The sequence below is a fragment of the Entelurus aequoreus genome, linkage group LG21 (assembly GCF_033978785.1).
Source record: "Entelurus aequoreus isolate RoL-2023_Sb linkage group LG21, RoL_Eaeq_v1.1, whole genome shotgun sequence".
NCBI classification, from domain to species: domain Eukaryota; kingdom Metazoa; phylum Chordata; class Actinopteri; order Syngnathiformes; family Syngnathidae; genus Entelurus; species Entelurus aequoreus.
Genome location: NC_084751.1, coordinates 12663967 through 12683719, shown reverse-complemented (window position 1 = coordinate 12683719; position 19753 = coordinate 12663967). Strand labels below are relative to the sequence as shown.

The window sequence follows — 19753 nt, the reverse complement described above, 5'->3', positions numbered from 1 at the left end:
TGAGGGGGTCTTAAACGACCATTGTGTGTGTGTGGACACGGATAAGGTGAGGTGGGATTTACCCTGGATAACCTTAGTGTAGAAGGGGCCTAAGTATTCAACAATGAGTGAGGAGACACCGACTGGTGTGCTCACTGGCAAATACAGCCTGAAATAACTTTAGATAAAACGCTGTGCAAATAAATGACATGCACTTAAGTAAAATGCATAAAAACGTTCCTGGATTGATTGATTGATTGATTGATGGATTGCACAGTACATATTCCGTACAATTGACCACTAAATGGTAACACCCAAATAAGTTTTTCAACTTGTTTAAGTCGGGGTCCACTTAAATCAATTCATGGTACAAATATATACTATCATCATAATGCAGTCATCACACAAGTTAATCATCAGAGTATGTACATTGAATTATTTACATTATTTACAATATTTACAATCCGGGGGTTGGGATGAGGAGGGTTTAGTTGATATCAGCACTTCAGTCATCAACAATTGCATCATCAGAGAAATGGACATTGAAACAGTGTAGGTGTGACTTGGTAGGATATGTACAGCAAGCAGAGAACATAGTGAGTTCAGAAAGCATAAGAACAAGTATAAACATTTGATTATTTACATTTGGTTATTTACAATCCGGGGAGGTGGGATGTGGAAGGGGGAAGGTGTTAGTCAAGGGTTGAGGTTGACTGGAGGTGTTGTTTTAGTGCGGTTTTGAAGGAGGATAGAGATGCCCTTTCTTTTACACCTGTTGGGAGTGCATTCCATATTGATGTGGCATAGAAGGAGAATGAGTTAAGACCTTTGTTAGATCGGAATCTGGGTTTAACGTGGTTAGTGGATGACAATAAAATTGCACTTGCGTACAAACATTGTAGTCTTTTCTTCAACAAATGCTAACGTGAGTAATTTAATCCTAACTCGAAAATGTGAATAGTCTGATTTTTTATTAAATTACCTTTTAACAGCCTTATTACTAGGGCTGTACATCTTTGGGTGTCCCACGATTCGATTCAAAATCGATTTTTTTTTTCCATTCAACACGATTCTCGATTCAAAAACGATTTTTCCCCAATTCTCTATTCATTCAATACATAGATTTCAGCAGGATCTACCCCAGTTTGCTGACATGCAAGCAGAGTAGTAGATTTTTGTAAAAAGCTTTTATAATTGTAAAGGACAATGTTTTATCAACTGATTGCAATAATGTCAATTTGTTTTAACTATTAAATTAACCAAATATATGACTTATTTTATCTTTGTGAAAATATTGGACAGTGTGTTGTCAAGCTTATAAGATGCGAATGCAAGTGTAAGCCACTGTGACACAATTATTTTATTTTTTTTTAAATAATTTTCTAATGATAATGTCAATGAGGGATTTTTAATCACTGCTATGTTGAAATTGTAACTAATATTGATACTGTTGTTGATAATATTCATTTTTGTTTCACTACTTTTGGTTTGTTCTGTGTCGTGTTTGTGTCTCCTCTCAATTGCTCTGTTTATTGCAGTTCTGAGTGTTGCTGGGTCGGGTTTGGTTTTGCAATTGGATTGCATTGTTATGGTATTGCTGTGTATTGTTTTGTTGGATTGATTAATTTAAAAAAATAAAATTAAATTAAAAAAATAAAATACAAAAATAATAATAAAAAAATAAAAATAAATCGATTTTTTAAAAATGAGAATCGATTCTGAATCGCACAACGTGAGAATCGCGATTCGAATTCGAATCGATTTTTCGCCACACCCCTACTTATTACTGTATTTACATGTTTAAAGAGTCACCCTACCACTAGGTGGCGGTGTGCCGGTCAGTGTTATTTGCCATCCTGCAGTTCCAAAGGTGAGACGAAGAAGAAGCTAAAAGAAAGCCAACTCTCCAGCTCCGACGCCTTCAATACTTCCTTTACTAGTCTCAACAAACTCCGACATTCCGTTAAGAACGCATACAACCTGATAACAATCTTAAACACATGTTATCGTTCTTTATAGTGTTTCAACATTACTATAACATTAGCTGTTTTGGCTCGGTCGCATTGCTAGTGTTAGCTTCACAACCGGAAGCTAGCCGTTACAGCTGTTCAACATTGCTTTTAGCTTCCTTTTTCAAAGCAAACTCGTGACAAACTTTTGTTTTTTAGGGTTTACATAAACTCTAACCTCGACAATGTGTGCGTTTTGAAGTCGCCTCCTGTATCTACCTGTTGTTTTTTTTAGTCGACTGGAGCTATATTTAAATGGCCACCGCCGCCCCCCCTCCTCCGGCGGCTGCCTCCACCGGAGCCGCCGAGAGCGCCGGTCCGGGATCCAGCAGCGCTGCGGCAGCGGACGGAGGCAACCAGGACAGCACTTTTGAGTGCAACATTTGTCTGGACACCGCCAAGGATGCTGTGATCAGCCTGTGTGGACACCTCTTCTGGTACGAAATGTTTTTTAATGGTGCTCCTCTCTGTTTCCCACTAAAATACACTGTTTTGAAACAATCAATCAGTCAATGCTTAGACTTAGACTTCCTTCTTATTGTCATTCAAATTTGAACTTTACAGTACAGGTAAGAACGAAATGTAATTTCATTAGCTCATGGTAGTGCAGGATAAAAAAACAATAAGGTGCATATATACATAAATAAATAGGTTACTGTACAGATAATATATTGCACTTTTTCACATGCGTCCACATTTATGGATGTATGTTATATTGTCTTTTTTATTCCAGTGAGTTAATCCATTTTAGGGGGGAGTTGAGGGGATTTTTATGATGCGTTCAAGAGTCTTACGGCCTGAGGGAAGAAGCTGTTACAGAACCTGGAGGTTCTGCTTCGGAGGCTGCGGAACCTCTTTCTATATAGCCCTAAATCACGAGTGTCTCAAAGGGCTGCACAAGCCACAACGACATCCTCGACTCAGATCCATGAATTGATTAACGTGGACCCCGACTTAAACAAGTTGAAAAACTTATTCGGGTGTTACCATTTAGTGGTCAATTGTACGGAATATGTACTGTACTGTGCAATCTACTAATAAAAGTTTCAATCAATCAATCCCACATCAAGGCAAGAAAAAACTCAACTGATTTTCAAGGCCATCCATCTTCTTCCGCTTATCCGAGTTCGGGTCGCGGGGGAAGCAGCCTAAGCAGGGAAGCCCAGACTTCCCTCTCCCCAGCCACTTCGTCCAGCTCCTCCCGGGGGATCCCGAGGCGTTCCCAGGCCAGCCGGGAGACATAGTCTTCCCAACGTGTCCTGGGTCTTCCCCGTGGCCTCCTACCGGTTGGACGTGCCCGAAACACCTCCCTAGGGAGGCGTTCGGGTGGCATCCTGACCAGATGCCCGAACCACCTCATCTGGCTCCTCTCGATTTTCAAGGCAAAAACTGGTTTTCAAGGTAAAAGTTGATTTTCAAGGTAAAAGTAGATTTTGCCTTGACTGGTGCAATGGATGTCGAGTGGATCTAGTATGATATTGTGAGAGTCTGTAGATCTAACATAATGGATCTAAGTGGATCTTAGTGGATCTAACATAATATCAATCAATCAATCAATGTTTATTTATATAGCCCTAAATCACAATAGTGAGAGTCCAGTCCATAGTGGATCTAACATAATAGTGAGAGTCCAGTCCATAGTGGATCTAACATAATAGTGAGAGTCCAGTCCATAGTGGATCTAACATAATAGTGAGAGTCCAGTCCATAGTGGGGCCAGCAGGAGACCATCCCGAGTGGAGACAGGTCAGCAGCGCAGAGATGTCCCCAACCGATGCACAGACGAGTGGTCCACCCCTGGTCCCGACCCTGGACAGCCAGCTTCATCCGTGGCCACCTGACCAGTGCCCACCCCCCCCCTCCACGAAGGAGAGGGGGGCAGAGCAGAAAATAAATGGCAGATCAACTGGTCTAAAAGGGGAGTCTATTTAAAGGCTAGAGTATACAAATGAGTTTTAAGATGGGACTTAAATGCTTCTACTGAGGTAGCATCTCTAACTGTTACCGGGAGGGCATTCCACAGTACTGGAGCCCCAATAGAAAACGCTCTATAGCCCGCAGACTTTTTTCGGGCGCTGGGAATCACTAATAAGCGAGAGTTCTTTGAACGCAGATTTCTTGCCGGGACATATGGTACAATACGATCAGCAAGATAGGCTGGAGCTAGACCGTGTAGTGTTTTATTTTCACAAAGTGCATTCTTTTTTTTTAAACATGCCTCAAAACAACAGCTACAAAAACAATGAAGGCACACAGTGGACGTGACGACAGGTTGAAGAGGGCGCTAAAGGCGTTGTCTTTAAGGCACGCCCCCGATAATGTTGTCCGGGTGGAAATCGGGAGAAATTCGGGATAATGATTGCCCCGGGAGATTTTCGGGAGGGGCGCTGAAATTCGGGAGTCTCCCGGGAAAATCGGGAGGTTGAAACCGATACCGATAATTTCCGATATTACATTTTAAAGCATTTATCGGCCGATATTATTGGACATCTCTAGAAATAACCTATATTGTTGAAAGTCTCACTAATCACATGTCTTTTCATTTCCCTCATCAGCTGGCCTTGTTTGCACCAGGTAAGATCATTATATGAATAAATGAGTACCGGTAACATTGTCTGCAATACATCCTTATCTGTGTCTCTTGTGTTTTTCAAGTGGTTAGAGACGCGACCCAGCAGGCAAGTGTGCCCAGTGTGCAAAGCCGGTATCAGCAAGGACAAGGTCATCCCCTTATATGGGCGAGGAAGTACTGGTCAGCAGGACCCCAGGTGGGAAAAACTTTGCCGTACAAAACAGTCGAGTGTTTAAAAATTATGCAATCAATTTTGTCTTCAACTAAAATACTGTGATTTTTTTGTGTGGAAAAGCTGTGCAACTCCAGCAAAATCTAAAGTTTACCCCATTTTTTTTCAATATAGAGAAAAAACACCCCCACGACCACAAGGGCAAAGGCCTGAGCCAGAAAACCGCGGCGTAAGTACCGGTCCTCAAACGCACCATTAGTAACATGATGAAAGCATTCCACAGACTGACTGATGCAGCAACCCTTGCTTCATTCATTTATTAAAGAAAGGCTCCATTGACAAGTGGCTGCGTCACAAGACACTTACCTGTGTTTGACCTTCTAATTCACTCACACATTTCAACCTAAGGACTAGGTGATGGGAATTGATACGATTTTTACGATTCCACTTTCAATTCTGCCTAACGGTTTGGCTCTTTATCGACTCTTGGATTAAAGGATAACAAACAATTCGATCAGCATCAACTTTGTTTCGTTTAGAAGATAACCTGAGGACACAAGTGCGGTCCTAAGAGACCCACAGCCTCGATTGGGTGCCAGGAAAAAATATTTTGTTTTGAAAATAACTAATGTGAAAGGTTGTCTATCTGTTGACCCTGCAATGAGGAGGTAGAAGATGGATATATATAATATAACAAAACAATTATTGTACTGTAGTAATATAAAATACAGCATAAATTATTCTGTGACAAATTAATTACACAAAAATGTTCTTTAACATTTTTCAAACAGAAATAAAGTATTCTTTCGCCAAAAAAAAGTATATATAGTAATGTATATATGCTAAGTAAAACTATTTCAGCCAATGACAAATACAAAAAAGTCAATTAAAACTGTACACTGCAATGTTTCAACTATGACAATTCACCATTGTTTTTGTAGAAAATTAAGCATATCTGCTTTTTGGGACTTTTTATTTCTGACTAATTACGGTGACTCCAGTTGTGGAGAACACCTCTTTGGACGCTAGCATGCAAACTGCCCGTCTGACGCTGTCTCGTCTTGTAATGCATGAGAAATATAAATTTTACGTTTACAGTTCATCTTAGCATGTTTTAACATGATAGGCAGTGTTATTTTGTTACTTACCACAGCAGACTTCCTACTAGTGGTGATTCACTTCTGTGTCAGAGGGGATGGAAAAAGCCTCATTAGTTCGTTATCGCATGCTGTGTCTGCTAATGTTTCTGCTAGTATCTTCCCAGTATGATGCCATATTTACTTTGCAAGTATTGCAAGTTGCCTTGTCGTCTTCCTTTTTGTGAATAATTCTGACATTTGTGCTGCTTTAAGGGAATCATTAACAAATAAATTCCCAGGGATAGAAACCCTGACAGTCGGTTCTTAAAAAGAACTGGTTTTCAATCCCGGTCCCTACCCATTACAAAATATTGTGTCTGATTTTAATCGACTCAATTATTACTTGTAATGTATAGCGCCAATATTAATTATACTTTTGGCATTTTTTATCACACTTTTAAAGCCAATTTAAGCGTACCCACTGTTTTTTAATTGGAATAATCTATAAAATGCATTTAATTCAGTATCTGCAAATTGCTCATGTATTTCTATCATAATTATGGGGCCCTGAGATGAGTCAATGATTCAACAATAAAGGCCTACTGAAAGCCACTACTAGCGACCACGCAGTCTGATAGTTTATACATCAATGATGAAATCTTAACATTGCAACACATGCCAATACGGCCGGGTTAACTTATAAAGTGCAATTTTAAATTTCCCGGGAAACTTCCGCTTGAAAACGTCTATGTATGATGACGTATGCGCGGGACGTCACAACGGCAACGGAAGTATTCGGACCCAATGTGTCACCATACAAACTGCTCTGATTTCATCGAACAATTCCACAGTATTCTGGACATCTGTGTTGGTGAATCTTTTGCAATTTGTTTATTGGACAATGGAGACTGCAAAGAAGAAAGTTGTAGGTGCGATCGGTGTATTAGCGGCTGGCTACAGCAACACAACCAGGAGATTGTGTTGTTTTTGAGCTGGATAGCAGACGCGCTACCGTGAGTACAGCTTTGGCTTCCAAACATTTGATCGCTTGCCCGTATGTGCGTGTCGCTATGTGCATGTCACGTACGTAACTTTGGGGAAATATGTTTCTTGCCGACTCTGATGGCGGCCGGGGTGTCGTCGAAAGCTACAACGCCCGCCGCCGCTCCGTAGCTAAGTTAGCTTCAATTGTTAAGCTTCGCCAAGCTGGAAATTATTAACCGTGTAGTTACATGTTCATGGTTTAATAGTATTGTTGTTGATCTGTCTATCCTTCCAGTCAGGGTTTTTTTAAATTTTGTTTCTATCTGCATTTGAGCCCGATGCTATCACGTAAGCTCAGTAGCTAAAGAGCTTCACCGATGTATTGTCGTGGAGATAAAAGTCACTTTAAATGTCCATTTCGCGTTCTCGACTCTCATTTTCAAGAGGATATAGTATCCGAGGTGGTTTAAAATACAAATCCGTGATCCACAATAGAAAAAGGAGAGAGTGTGGAATCCAATGAGCCAGCTTGTACCTAAGTTACGGTCAGAACGAAAAAAGATATGCGCTGCACTCTAGTCCTTCACTCTAACGTTCCTAATCCACAAATCTTTCATCCTCGCTCAAATTAATGGGGTAATCGTCGCTTTCTCGGTCCGAATCTCTCTCGCTCCATTGTAAACAACGGGGAATTGTGAGGAATCCTTCCTCCTGTGACGTCACGCTACTTCCGGTACAGGCAAGGCTTTTTTTAATCAGCGACCAAAAGTTGCGAACTTTATCGTCGTCGTTCTATACTAAATCCTTTCAGCAAAAATATGGCAATATCGCGAAATGATCAAGTATGGCACATAGAATGGATCTGCTATCCCCGTTTAAATAAAACATTTCAGTAGGCCTTTAATATTCATGCATTATTTTTTCAAAAGTGTCAGATTTGTAACAAAAAACCCTCACAATATCCTCAAGGCCAAAAACTCCTGTAAATTATCTCTCTATTTAGCTTTCTATCTAGCGCTCTCCCTCTCAATCTAGCTCTTGCGCGCTCGCTAGCTATAGGTTTCTCGGTCTGTCTAGTTTTTTTTTTCTCCATCTATAGTTACCTCTCTATCTAGCTATCATACACACACACACATATGTATATATACACACACACACACATATATATATATATATATATTTTGTTTTTAAATTCTGTCTCTCTCTATATATAATAAACTCCATCTACTTCTCTAAATCTCTCTACCTGGCTCTCTGTCTAGTGTTTTCTCAGTAGCAAGGTATCTTTTTGATTATGAATAAGAAAAATAGCATCATCAGATGGACCTAATAAAAACAAGTAATCCAAATTGAAACAACGATCCATCTTCTACCGCTTGTACTTTTCGGGGTCACGAGGGCTGCTGGAGCCTATCCCAGCTGCATCCATCCATTTTCTAAATGTGGGCTCTAACATGGCCTTTTCGTTGGGACAGACATGTTGCATTTTTTGTGTGTAGCATTGAAAATGACAACGTTGTGATATTTTCCACAGGGATTTCAGGGATTCGGTTTTGGAGACGGAGGGTTTCAGATGTCCTTTGGAATTGGTGCTTTTCCCTTTGGTATTTTTGCCACAGTCTTCAACATAAACGACGGCAGACCACCTCCAGGTGATAATCTTGTCGCTTCTCTGCTCAACGAGCGTTGTGTAATCCAGACTTTTCCCCAAAGCAGCTGCCCCGGGGACGCCGCAGCACACGGACGAGCAGTTCTTGTCTCGACTATTCATCTTGGTCGCTGTGGTCACCATGTTTTGGCTCCTCATAGCATGAACACTTGTAAGGACCGCCGCCAATGGAACATTTAGAGACTTAACAGTTGCTTCACACCCTAAACAGCTATGCTAATCTCAGCAATCATAATGAAGACTGACACAAGTGATAGACTGACACAAACTGATAACAATGGTGAAGTGTTCCATTCAGACAGTGCAGTTTCTACTTGGTGTTGAATTGTACCAGAATCTTTAATCCAGAGTACAGATGGGCGAGATGGCCTAAAATCTATATAGCCAAATATTTTGCAGCCTTCTGCAATAACGATATATATCACCAAAGATTATTTGGTGTAAATGATTAAGGTTGTTTGATATAGGCCCATTTTGAAATGGTTCAATTATCATTTTAGTCTTTTAGATGAGCCATAAGCCACTTTTCTGTTATCAGTAAAGAAAGAAGCCTTTGATTTATAATCATTAAAGATGCATGCATTGAGTTTTTTAATGAAATTTAAACAAGAACCAGTTGCCCACAAAGACATTTTCATTTATAAAAGCTGATAAAGTTGCGTTGCATCCTATTTGAGCTATGACGCTTAAACTCAAATTAATCATTTTTTATAAATATAATACCTTTTAATTTTTGTCATTTACAAATATTAACTCTTGTCAGTTTTGTTTTGAAACAATGCTTTAATCTGCCATATTTGACAGTTTGTTTCAAAGTCCAATGTGTTTCTAAAGAATGTTCTTTATTGTGCAAATGATGCTCCCAGGCTTAAACCACGACTATGTTTGTGCTTTAAAAATGAACCAGAGTATAAGGCAAATGCAATATGTCGGACAAGTGCAGAGTTACAATGTGTGAGTAGACAAAGTGCACAAAAGTTGCAGCTCATAAATAATAAAGCTACAAAGCCCAGTAGGGATTACTAAAAACAAGCTGTTAAAATTCCAACATCAGGACTTTCAATACCGCCCGAATGCGAGCTGAGTTAGGCTCCAGCACCCCCCGCCACCCCGAAAGGGATAAGCGGTAGAAAATGGATGGGATGGAAGATTCCAAGGAGCCTCAGTCGAGATGCTTCTTCTCTCGCCGCTCCACCTGTTCCATGTTGAACTCCGCCTCGTACATGATCTGCTGGATCTTCATCTTGGTCTCGCATCTCCTCTGAGGAGCCAGTCTCTTGAGCGCAGGGACGAAGCTCAACAGGAACAGTTCGTCCTCGTCCCGAGGCCTGCTGGGAAGCGACAGGCCGCTTTCTTTCGCCGCCCATTTTGGCGGCGACGCCTCGCTTAAGGGAAGGTTCTGTACCGGCTGCCGTTTTCGCCTGCTTTTGCCCATCTGAGGAGGCATGTTGGCCGTGCGGGTGTCAGGAGAGGAGAGACTCCTGATGAGCACCGCCAGAGACTTGGTGTCAGCTTGACCCCCGGTGCTTTTAGCGATGGGTGGCGTCCTGGCCTTCTCTGAGGGCGTCGTTTCACCTTCGTGCTCGCCATTGTCGTCGTCGTCGTCATCGCACACTTCCGCCACTCCACTGTTGGATCCGGTAAACGGAGCGATGAAGTTCATGCGTTGTCTGTACCTCCATTTGCTTTGGCTCGGCTCCCCTTGCTTCTTGTTGCGGATCTCCAGGCGGACTTCTTTTAAGTAGCGGTCTCTCAAGTTCTTCCATTTCCTCTTACACTCGTCCACTAGAGAGAGAACATTTGCAAGAAAAATGACCAAGAAGTAGGATCGCACGTACTTGAGGCAAAATGGTAGTACAGTACTGGGCTGCAACCAGTCGTTTCCAACATGTTTATCCCTGCTGATTGCTTCCAGACATTACCAAAATAAATGAGATTATAGGAATCAATAGAAATTAAATATACAGTGCAGGCCAAAAGTTATTCTCCTCATTCAATGCGTTTTCTTTATTTCCATGACTATTTACATTGTAGATTGTCACTGAAGGCATCAAAACTATGAATGAACACATGTGGAGTTATGTACTTGACAAAAAAAGGTGAAATAACTGAAAACATGTTTTATATTCTAGTTTCTTCAAAATAGCCACCCTTTGCTCTGATTACTGCTTTGCACACTATTGGCATTCTCTCGATGAGCTTCAAGCACACCTGTGAAGTGAAAACCCTTTCAGGTGACTACCTCTTGAAGCTCGAGAGAATGCGAAAAAGTAATCAGAGCAAAGGGTGGCTATTTGGAAGAAACTAGAATATAAAACATGTTTGCATTTATTTCACCTTTTTTTAAGTACATAACGCCACATGTGTTCATTCATAGTTTTGATGCCTTCAGTGACAATCTACAATGTAAATAGTCATGGAAATAAAGAAAACGCATTGAATGAGAAGGTGTGTCCAAACTTTTGGATATATATTTTTTTAAATTAGTTTATTTTGTTATTTTTTTAAACATTAAAAAATTATAAAAGCATGAGTGCCCTCTAGACATGAAATATCACCAGTCGGTCGCTTTTACACTCTTTAATTTAAAATAGTAACGCTGGCTGGAGCTGAGCCAATCAGTGGCCACGATACTGAACAGCGCCCTTTGATTGATTGATTGATTGAAACTTATGAGTAGATTGCACAGTACAGTACATATTCCGTACAATTGACCACTAAATGGTAACACCCGAATAAGTTTTTCAACTTGTTTAAATCGGGGTACACTTAATGAATTCATGGTTTGGTCCCCTCTAGTGGTTAATACGATAGTATTGATATTTTAAGCCATGTAGCCATTTTTAAGCTTGAAAAATTGTAAATGTGCTGTGGTGAAGCCAAAATACCTGAAACGTGATTGAACAACCACAACTCCCACATGGTTATGCACTACAGGGGAAAAAAAGATTTCATTCTGACATAAAACTTTGTGGCGTTTTGAATTTGGGGTCAAAATAAGAGCCAAGTGGAAAGGAAAACTGCCACACAAAAACCATGTTTTAAGTCAATATTTGCTAGTTCCATTATCTCAAACATACTGTTTGTTTTGCTACAATAAAATGTTGATATAGCTTGGTGGTTGTGCACATAGCTAAGACTTTCCTCACACTTGTGGCTGAACCATCCATCCACTTACCACCGCTTGTCCCTTTCGGGGTCACGGGGGGTGCTGGAGCCTATCTCAGCTGCATTCGGGCGGAGGGCGGGGTACACCCTGGACAAGTCGCCACCTCATCACAGGGCCAACATTCAACACACTCGGGACCATTTAGCCCAGGTGCATGTCTTTGGAGGCGGGAGGAAGCCGGAGTACCCGCAGAGAACATGCAAACTCCACACAGAAAGATCCAGAGCGCAGGATTGAACCCAGGACCTTCGTATTGTGAGGCACACGCACTAACCCCTTTTTCCACCGTGCTGCCTGCATTGTCCAAACCATACACTACAAAAAATAAAAATGTGTTTCATTAACTCTAAGGGCTTAGTGGCCACATGCGTGGACAGCACCTTTTAGCTCTTATTTCCAAAATTGTGTACACTACTGAATTGGGGTCTTATGGCCCTTATGTGGACACTTATACTGCCATCTGGTGGTGTCGGAAGAGTATGGAATTTGGGGGAGGAAAGTGTAAAAATAAGAATTAGCATGTCACTAAACATGAAGTACATGTTTGTTACTTATGGACTAAGTACATCATATCAAAAGATGATTCTTAGTTTTTATTCTAATTAGAGTCCAATAAGCCCAAATAGCAAAGAGAAATTAAAAAAAGCATGTAAACAAACGGCTTGGGCCTTAAGAGGTTAAGTAGAGCTGTCAAACAACTAAAATGCCTAATCTGGTTAATGAGGGGTTGCTGTGGATTACATTTTACAGCATTTTTCGGAATATAAATCGCTCCGGAGTATAAATCGCAACGGCCGAAAATGCATAATAAAGAAGGAAAAAACTTAAATCGCACTGGAGTATAAGTCGCATTTTTGTGGAAATTTATTTGATAAAAGCCAACACCAAGAATAGACATTTGAAAGGCAATTTGAAATAAAGAATAGTGAACAACAGGCTGAATAAGTGTACGTTATATGAGGCATAAATTACCAACTGAGAACGTGCCTGGTATGTTAATGTAACATATTATGGTAAGAGTCATTCAAATAACTATAACATATAGAACATGCTATACGTTTACCAAACAATCTGTCACTCCTAATCGCTAAATCCCATGAAATCTTCTACATCTAGTCTCTTACATGAATGAGCTAAATAATATTTGATATTTTACGGTAATGTGTTAATCATTTCCCATATAAGTCGCTCCTGAGTATAAGTCGCACCCCCGGCCAAACTATGAAAAAAAACTGCGACTTATAGTCCGAAAAATACGGTACTCTAAATTGTCCATTTAAAAAAAAGATACATTTTTCTATTTTTTTGTAAAATCCTAATCTGGTTAATGAGGGATTGCTGTGGATTACATTTTACTCTAAATTGTCAATTAAAAAAAAAAGCAACGTTGTTATATTTTTTTGTAAAACCGGCCATAACATTAGGTACACCGGTGCTTCAGTTTTTATTGCTACTGCTGTGTAGGTGTGCCTAATGTATTGTCCACTGTGTGGATCTTCAAGTTGAGTCTTAAATCCAAGTTCACAATATACTGCACGTAATACAAATATAAAGTGTTAACAGACTTAACTCTTTCATTAAATCAATCAAAAAGTAAAAGTTTACTTCCATTTTGTCCCCACGTGGAGCACATGGCTCGTGTGCACCTAATTTAACCACACTCCCAACACCCACTTGAACGCATCACAAAGCTCTGCTTTCCGTGTCAAGGTTATTTTACTTACAGACAAAATGTTGCGTTCAAGGCCGCTAGTTAAGGCCGCTGGAGACCATCGCGAGGCCGAGCGCGTCGTGGTGTCCACGGCATACGCGGCTAGCTAGCGGCGGAAAGGCCTGCGCGTCTTTTACCGCGAGCACGTCACCGCGCCGCTTGACTGTCGGCGACAGACATGCGGCCATTGCAACTCTTCAACTAATAGTTAAACACACTAACATCACACGTCGGTGGGGATGTATAAATGTACGACAGGTATTCGTCGCCATTGAGCATATTTGTCCGTCGATAAAAGTTGCGAAAATGCCCCAATACTCACCGGGGAGTCCCAGTGAGACGCTGATGTCCGTCCAGGCGCTCGCTCGACTTTCCCTCTGGCGGTAGTTGACTAAAGTGACGTCGTACAGCTGCGGGTAGTCAAAGACGGCCTGTATTAACTTGTCGTCCATATTTGTCGTCGTCTTGTCGTCCGAACGCTCTTCTTAACGCGTGCGCGGACGCGGAAGCGGCAGACTTCTCCCGCCTTTTCCGCCCGTACGTCACTTACCGCGAGCTGCTGCTGCTGCCGCGCGTTGTCGCCACTTGCAGTGGCCACTAGAGGGCGCCAGTCTCTACACAGTCCAATATTTAAAGTTAAATAGAAGAGAATAGAAAGTACTTTATTGATCCCTGGGGGAAATTCAGCACCACAGTTTGCTCACAATAGACCAGGAGTCACCAACTTGTTTTAAACCAAGAGCTACTTCTTGGGTACTGATTAATGCGAAGGGCTACCAGTTTGATACACACTTAAATAAATTGCCAAAAATAAACAATTTGCTCAATTTACCTTTAACTCTGTTATTATTAATAATTAATGATATTTTTACACTTAATTGAACGGTTTAAAAGAGGAGAAAACACGAAAAAAACGACAATTAAATTTTGAAACATAGTTTATCTTCAATTTCGACTCTTTAAAATTCAAAATTCAAACGAAAAAAAAGATAAAAACTAACTGATTCGAATCTTTTTGAAAAAAAAAAAAAAATAATTTATGAAACATCATTAGTAATTTTTCCTGATTAAGATTCATTTTAAAATTTTGATGACATGTTTTAAATAGGTTAAAATCCAATCTGCACTTTGTTAGAATATATAACAAATTGGACCAAGCTATATTTCTAACAAAGACAAATCATTATTTCTTCTAGATTTTCCAGAACAAAAATTTTAAAAGAAATTCAAAAGACTTTGAAATAAGATTTAAATTTGATTATACAGATTTTCTAGATTTGCCAGAATATTTTTTTTAAATTTTAATCATAATAAGTTTGAAAAAAATATTTCACAAATATTCTTCGTCGAAAAAACAGAAGCTAAAATGAAGAATTAAATTAAAATATATTTATTATGCTTTACAATAAAAAAAATAAAAATTACTTGAACATTGATTAAAATTGTCAGGAAAGAAGAGGAAGGAATTTAAAAGGTAAAAAGGTATATATGTTTGAAAATCCTAAAATAATTTTTAAGGTTGTATTTTATCTCTAAAATTGTCTTTCTGAAAGTTATAAGAAGTAAAGTAAAAAAATATAATGAATTCATTTAAACAAGTGAAGACCAAGTCTTTAAAATATTTTCTTGGATTTTCAAATTCTATTTGAGTTTTGTCTCTCTCAGAATTAAAAATGTCGGGCAAAGTGAGACCAGCTTGCTAGTAAATAAATAAAATTAAAAAAATAGAGGCAGCTCACTGGTAAGTGCTGCTATTTGAGCTATTTTTAGAACAGGCCAGCGGGCTACTCATCTGGTCCTTACGGGCTACCTGGTGCCCGCGGGCACTGCGTTGGTGACCCCTGCAATAGACAATAATAATAATACATAATATAATATACTGTATATAATATATATTATATATAATATATGAATAATAAATATATTCTACATTTAAGTGCAGTCAATAAGGAACATGCATTAAAGTACCAATGATTGTCACACACACACTAGGTGTGGCGAAATGATTCTCTGCATTTGACCCATCACCCTTTATCACCCCCTGGGAGGTGAGGGGAGCAGTGAGCAGCAGCGGTGGCCGTACCCGGGTATCATTTTTGGTGATTTAACCCCCAATTCTAACCCTTGATGCTGAGTGCCAAGCAGGGAGGTAATGGCTCCCATTTTTATAGTCTTTGGTATGACTCGGCCGGGGTTTGAACTCACAACCTACCCATCTCAGGGCGGTACACTAATTATTTAATTTTTGTATCATCTGACATCACGTGGACAAAGATAAGACCTTCTGGAGGAAAGTTCTGTGGTCAGATGAAACAAAAATGGAGCTGTTTGGCCACAATACCCAGCAATATGTTTGGAGGAGAAAAGGTGAGGCCTTTAATCCAAAAAAACACCAGGCCTACCATCAAGCATGGTGGTGGTAGTATTATGCTCTGGGCCTGTTTTGCTGCAAATGGAACTGGTGCTTTACAGAGAGTAAATGGGACAATGAAAAAGGAGGATTACCTCCAAATTCTTCAGGACAAGCTAAAATCATCAGCCCGGAGGTTGGGTCTTGGGCGCAGTTGGGTGTTCCAACAGGACAATGACCCCAAACACACGTCAAAAGTGGTAAAGGAATGGCTAAATCAGGCTAGAAAGAAGGTTTTAGAATGGCCTTCCCAAAGTCCCGTGTGGACAATGCTGAAGAAACAAGTCCATGTCAGAAAACCAACACATGTACCGTATTTTTCAGAGTATACAGTAAGTCGCTCCGGAGTATAAGTCGCACCGGCCGAAAATGCATAATAAAGAAGGAAAAAAACATATATAAGTCGCACTGGAGTATAAGGCGCATTTCTTGGGGAAATTTATTTGATAAAAGCCAACACCAAGAATAAACATTTGAAAGGCAATTTAAAATAAAGAATAGTGAACAACAGGCTGAATAAGTGTACGTTATATGAGGCATAAATAACCAACTGAGAACGTGCCTGGTATGTTAATGTAACATATTATGGTAAGAGTCATTCAAATAACTATAACATATAGAACATGCTATACGTTTACCAAACAATCTGTCACTCCTAATCGCTAAATCCCATGAAATCTTATACGTCTAGTCTCTTACGTGAATGAGATAAATAATATTATTAGATATTTTACAGTAATTTGTTAATAATTTCACACATAAGTCGCTCCCGAGTATAAGTCGCACCCCCGGCCAAACTATGAAAAAAACTGCGACTTATAGTCCGAAAAATACGGTATATATATATATATATATATATATGTGTGTATGTGTATATACACACATATATATGTATATATATGGATGTGTATATATACATATGTATGTATATACAGTATATATGTATATATATATATATACATATATATATATATATATATATATATATATATATATATATATATATATATATATATATATATATATATATATATATATATATATATATACGGTATGTCTTAATTAGATTATCCAAAAAAAAAAAAAAAAAAAAAAAAAGTGCTCGATACCGTGGTAGAGCGTAATATGTATGTGTGGGGAAAAATCACAAGACTATTTCATCTCTACAGGCCTGTTTCATGAGGGTTTCCTCAATCATCAGGAGATTTCATTTCATTTCATTTCAAAATCATTTTCATTTCATTTCAAAATCTCCTGATGATTGAGGAAACCCTCATGAAACAGGCCTGTAGAGATGAAATAGTCTTGTGATTTTTTCCCCACACACACATACATACATTTTATATATATATATATATATATATATATATATATATATATATATATATATATATATATATATATATATATATATATGCATAACATACATTCCACTTGTTTATGGTCATCTTTATTAAAAATTACATTCTTGTGCAATATTATTTTTTTCTTAAGATTACAACTTTTTTTAATCCTAATAATTTTTGTTTGTTTTGTTCTTTTCCTGTTTAATTTTCACAAGTTTGAGTGGCAGCATTATTCCACTAAAACACAGGCATGGAAATAGGAGTTTAGAACATCCCCAGTAGTGCTTTGCTTCTCTTGGATGATGTTTGGATGTGACGTTTGGACAAAATATGTTTTGCCTGATCAAAAAAAAAAAGGTATTTTATCCGCATAAAAAAGTGTTTGACCGTGGTGATCCTCTGTAATGAAATGTGAGCAGTTTGAGCTGACGTGCAGGAGCAACAATGGCTGCCTATTGCGCGGCACAATGACTGCAGATGGCTATCTGCCGTGCTCCATACAAACTATAGCAACGCTGCTAAAGCCATGCAGTGGAAAAGGATGAGATGGTGTTTATTGTTATCGCCTTCCAAAAAGCCCTTATAAGAGGAGCTTAGGACAGATTGTGGAAATCCATTAATTCTCTGGCGAGAAGAAGAAAAAGAAAAGGTGTATATAGCCTGCTATGAAATGACAGGATTTGGAATTGATCCTTTAATGCTGCTGGGGTGTCCAAACTTTTTCACATTTGAAATGGTCAGGGGGTGGGGGGGGCACTTCGTTAATCTTCATTAATGGAACACGCTAATATTATTCCAATGTAGGTGAAGATATGCTAATCTATGTTAGCTTTGTTAAATAACATCAGGGACTCACTTTACGTTTTTTAGAAATTACTTTCACGGATTGAACTTTTTTTTTTTTTTTATGTTTTATGGCCTTTTGTCAAAAATAACCGATTTTTATAATGGGAAAATGCAATATATGGAATATTTCAACAAAAAAATAATAGGTTGCAGAGTGGAATATTTCATGTTAAAGTTAAAGTACCAATGATTGTCACATACACACACTACACTGCCAAAAAGTCAGCGTTCAAAAACGAGGAAAAAAAATACAAAAATGAGGGGTATTTTATTTGAACTAAGCAAAATTATCTGCCAATAGAACAAGAAAATTTGGCTTGTCAAGACTTTCCAAAACAAGTCAAATTAGCTAACCTCAATGAACCCAAAAATACCTTCAAATAAGTACATTCTCACTAATAACAAGTGCACTTTTCTTGGTAGAAAAAAAAAGACCTTTTTGCTGAATATGTTGAAAAATATTCTTAAATTAAGTAAATGCTAGTGCCATTATCTTGACATAATGATATGCGCTCGGCATCATTATTTTTTTTTTCATGCTTGAAATAAGAAATTATTACTTTAAAAAAGTAGTTTTATACTTGTGAGTGTTGATGACACAGTTTTACATCAGTTGATATTCTAGTTTCAAGCATGTTTTACTCAATATAGGTCATCAAATCTCAGCCACAAGCTGTAATATCTTACTGAGATCATTTAGGACCAAAACCTTTAAAACAAGTAAAACACTCTAACATAAAATCTGCTTAGTGAGAAGAATGATCTTATCAGACAGAAAATAAGCAAATATCACCCTTATTTGAGATATTTCATCTTACTTAGATTTCAGTTTTTGCAGTGTAGGTGTGGTGAAATTTGTTCTCTGCATTTGACCCATCCCCCTTGTCCCACCCCCTGGGAGGTGAGGGGAGCAGTGAGCAGCAGCAGTGGCCGCGCCCGGGAATGATTTTTGGTGATTCAACCCCCAACTCCAACCCTTGATGCTGAGTGCCAAGCAGGGAAGTAATGGCTCCCATTTTTATAGTCTTTGGTATGACTCGGCCGGGGTTTGAACTCACAACCTACCCATCTCAGGGCAGACACTCTAAAAATGCAATATATGGAATATTTAAAAAAAAAAAAAAAAAAAAAAGGTTACAGAGTGGAATATTTGATGTTGTACAGTTCCAACTTTGAATAGGTCAATCATTCAGGACAACATTGGTTTTTGATCCAGTAGAGATGTAAACAAAAACAAGAAAGCCCTCCAGCAGGCTTAGTTGAGGTTATTCTATTCTATACAGTGCATCCGGAAAGTATTCACAGCACTTCATATTTTGCTATGTCACAGGTTTCTTCTTAAAATGGAATACACTCCTATTTGCCCTCAAAATTCTACAGACAATACCCCCATAATGACAATGTAAAAAGTTAATTCTTTAAATTTTGCCAATTTCCATCCGTCCATCTTCTTCCGCGTATCCGAGCTCGGGTCGCGGGGGCAGCAGCCTAAGCAGGGAAGCCCAGACTTCCCTCTCCCCGGCCACTTGGTCCAGCTCTTCCCGGGGGATCCCGAGGCGTTCCCAGGCCAGCCGGGAGACATAGTCTTCCCAACGTGTCCTGGGTCTTCCCCGTGGCCTCCTACCGGTCGGACGTGCCCGAAACACCTCCCTAGGGAGGCGTTCGGGTGGTATCCTGACCAGATGCCCGAACCACCTCATCTGGCAATTTACTAAAAATAAAAAAATGCCTTGTACATAAGTATTCACAGCCTTTCCGCAATACTTTGTTGGTGCACCTTTGACAGAATTACAGCCTCGAGTCTTTT

At 39.2% G+C, this 19753-nt stretch overlaps 2 protein-coding genes across 11 annotated transcripts in view; one reads left to right on the top strand and one right to left on the bottom strand.

The window, feature by feature from the left end:
• Positions 1 to 1798: 1798 nt before the first annotated feature.
• Positions 1799 to 10542, top strand: LOC133638421 (E3 ubiquitin-protein ligase RNF185). Of its 3 annotated transcripts, XM_062030999.1 has the most exons (7): positions 1799 to 1849; positions 2224 to 2425; positions 4544 to 4562; positions 4644 to 4756; positions 4907 to 4961; positions 8330 to 8447; positions 8509 to 10542. In XM_062030999.1, the coding sequence occupies exons 2-7, from the start codon at positions 2244 to 2246 to the stop codon at positions 8607 to 8609; spliced, it is 588 nt and encodes a 195-aa protein (XP_061886983.1). In that variant the 5' UTR covers positions 1799 to 1849; positions 2224 to 2243; the 3' UTR covers positions 8610 to 10542. The 3 variants fall into 3 exon arrangements, with proteins under 3 accessions (XP_061886983.1, XP_061886982.1, XP_061886984.1); XM_062030998.1 differs by having other exon boundaries at positions 1830 to 2425; positions 8509 to 10541; XM_062031000.1 differs by having other exon boundaries at positions 1833 to 2425; positions 8512 to 10539.
• LOC133638419 (uncharacterized) overlaps positions 8894 to 19753 on the bottom strand; it is a 72689-nt gene continuing 61829 nt past the window's right edge. For 6 of the 8 annotated variants that reach the window (XM_062030991.1, XM_062030994.1, XM_062030989.1 and 3 more), the window contains one exon: positions 8894 to 10249. In XM_062030991.1, the coding sequence (XP_061886975.1) occupies positions 9627 to 10249 (623 nt within the window). In that variant the 3' untranslated portion in view covers positions 8894 to 9626. Of the gene's footprint in view, positions 10250 to 13666; positions 13876 to 19753 lie in introns of those variants that run through there. The other 2 variants (XM_062030996.1, XM_062030997.1) reach the window with 2 other exon arrangements.

Bases quoted from the DNA above. Each gene is read 5' to 3' on its own strand.
- LOC133638421 (XM_062030999.1), top strand. From the start codon at position 2,244: ATGGCCACCGCCGCCCCCCCTCCTCCGGCGGCTGCCTCCACCGGAGCC. The intron at 4,757-4,906 runs GTGGGAAAAACT...TTTTCAATATAG, and splicing joins ACTGGTCAGCAGGACCCCAG to AGAAAAAACACCCCCACGAC. The intron at 8,448-8,508 runs GTGATAATCTTG...TTTTCCCCAAAG, and splicing joins CGACGGCAGACCACCTCCAG to CAGCTGCCCCGGGGACGCCG.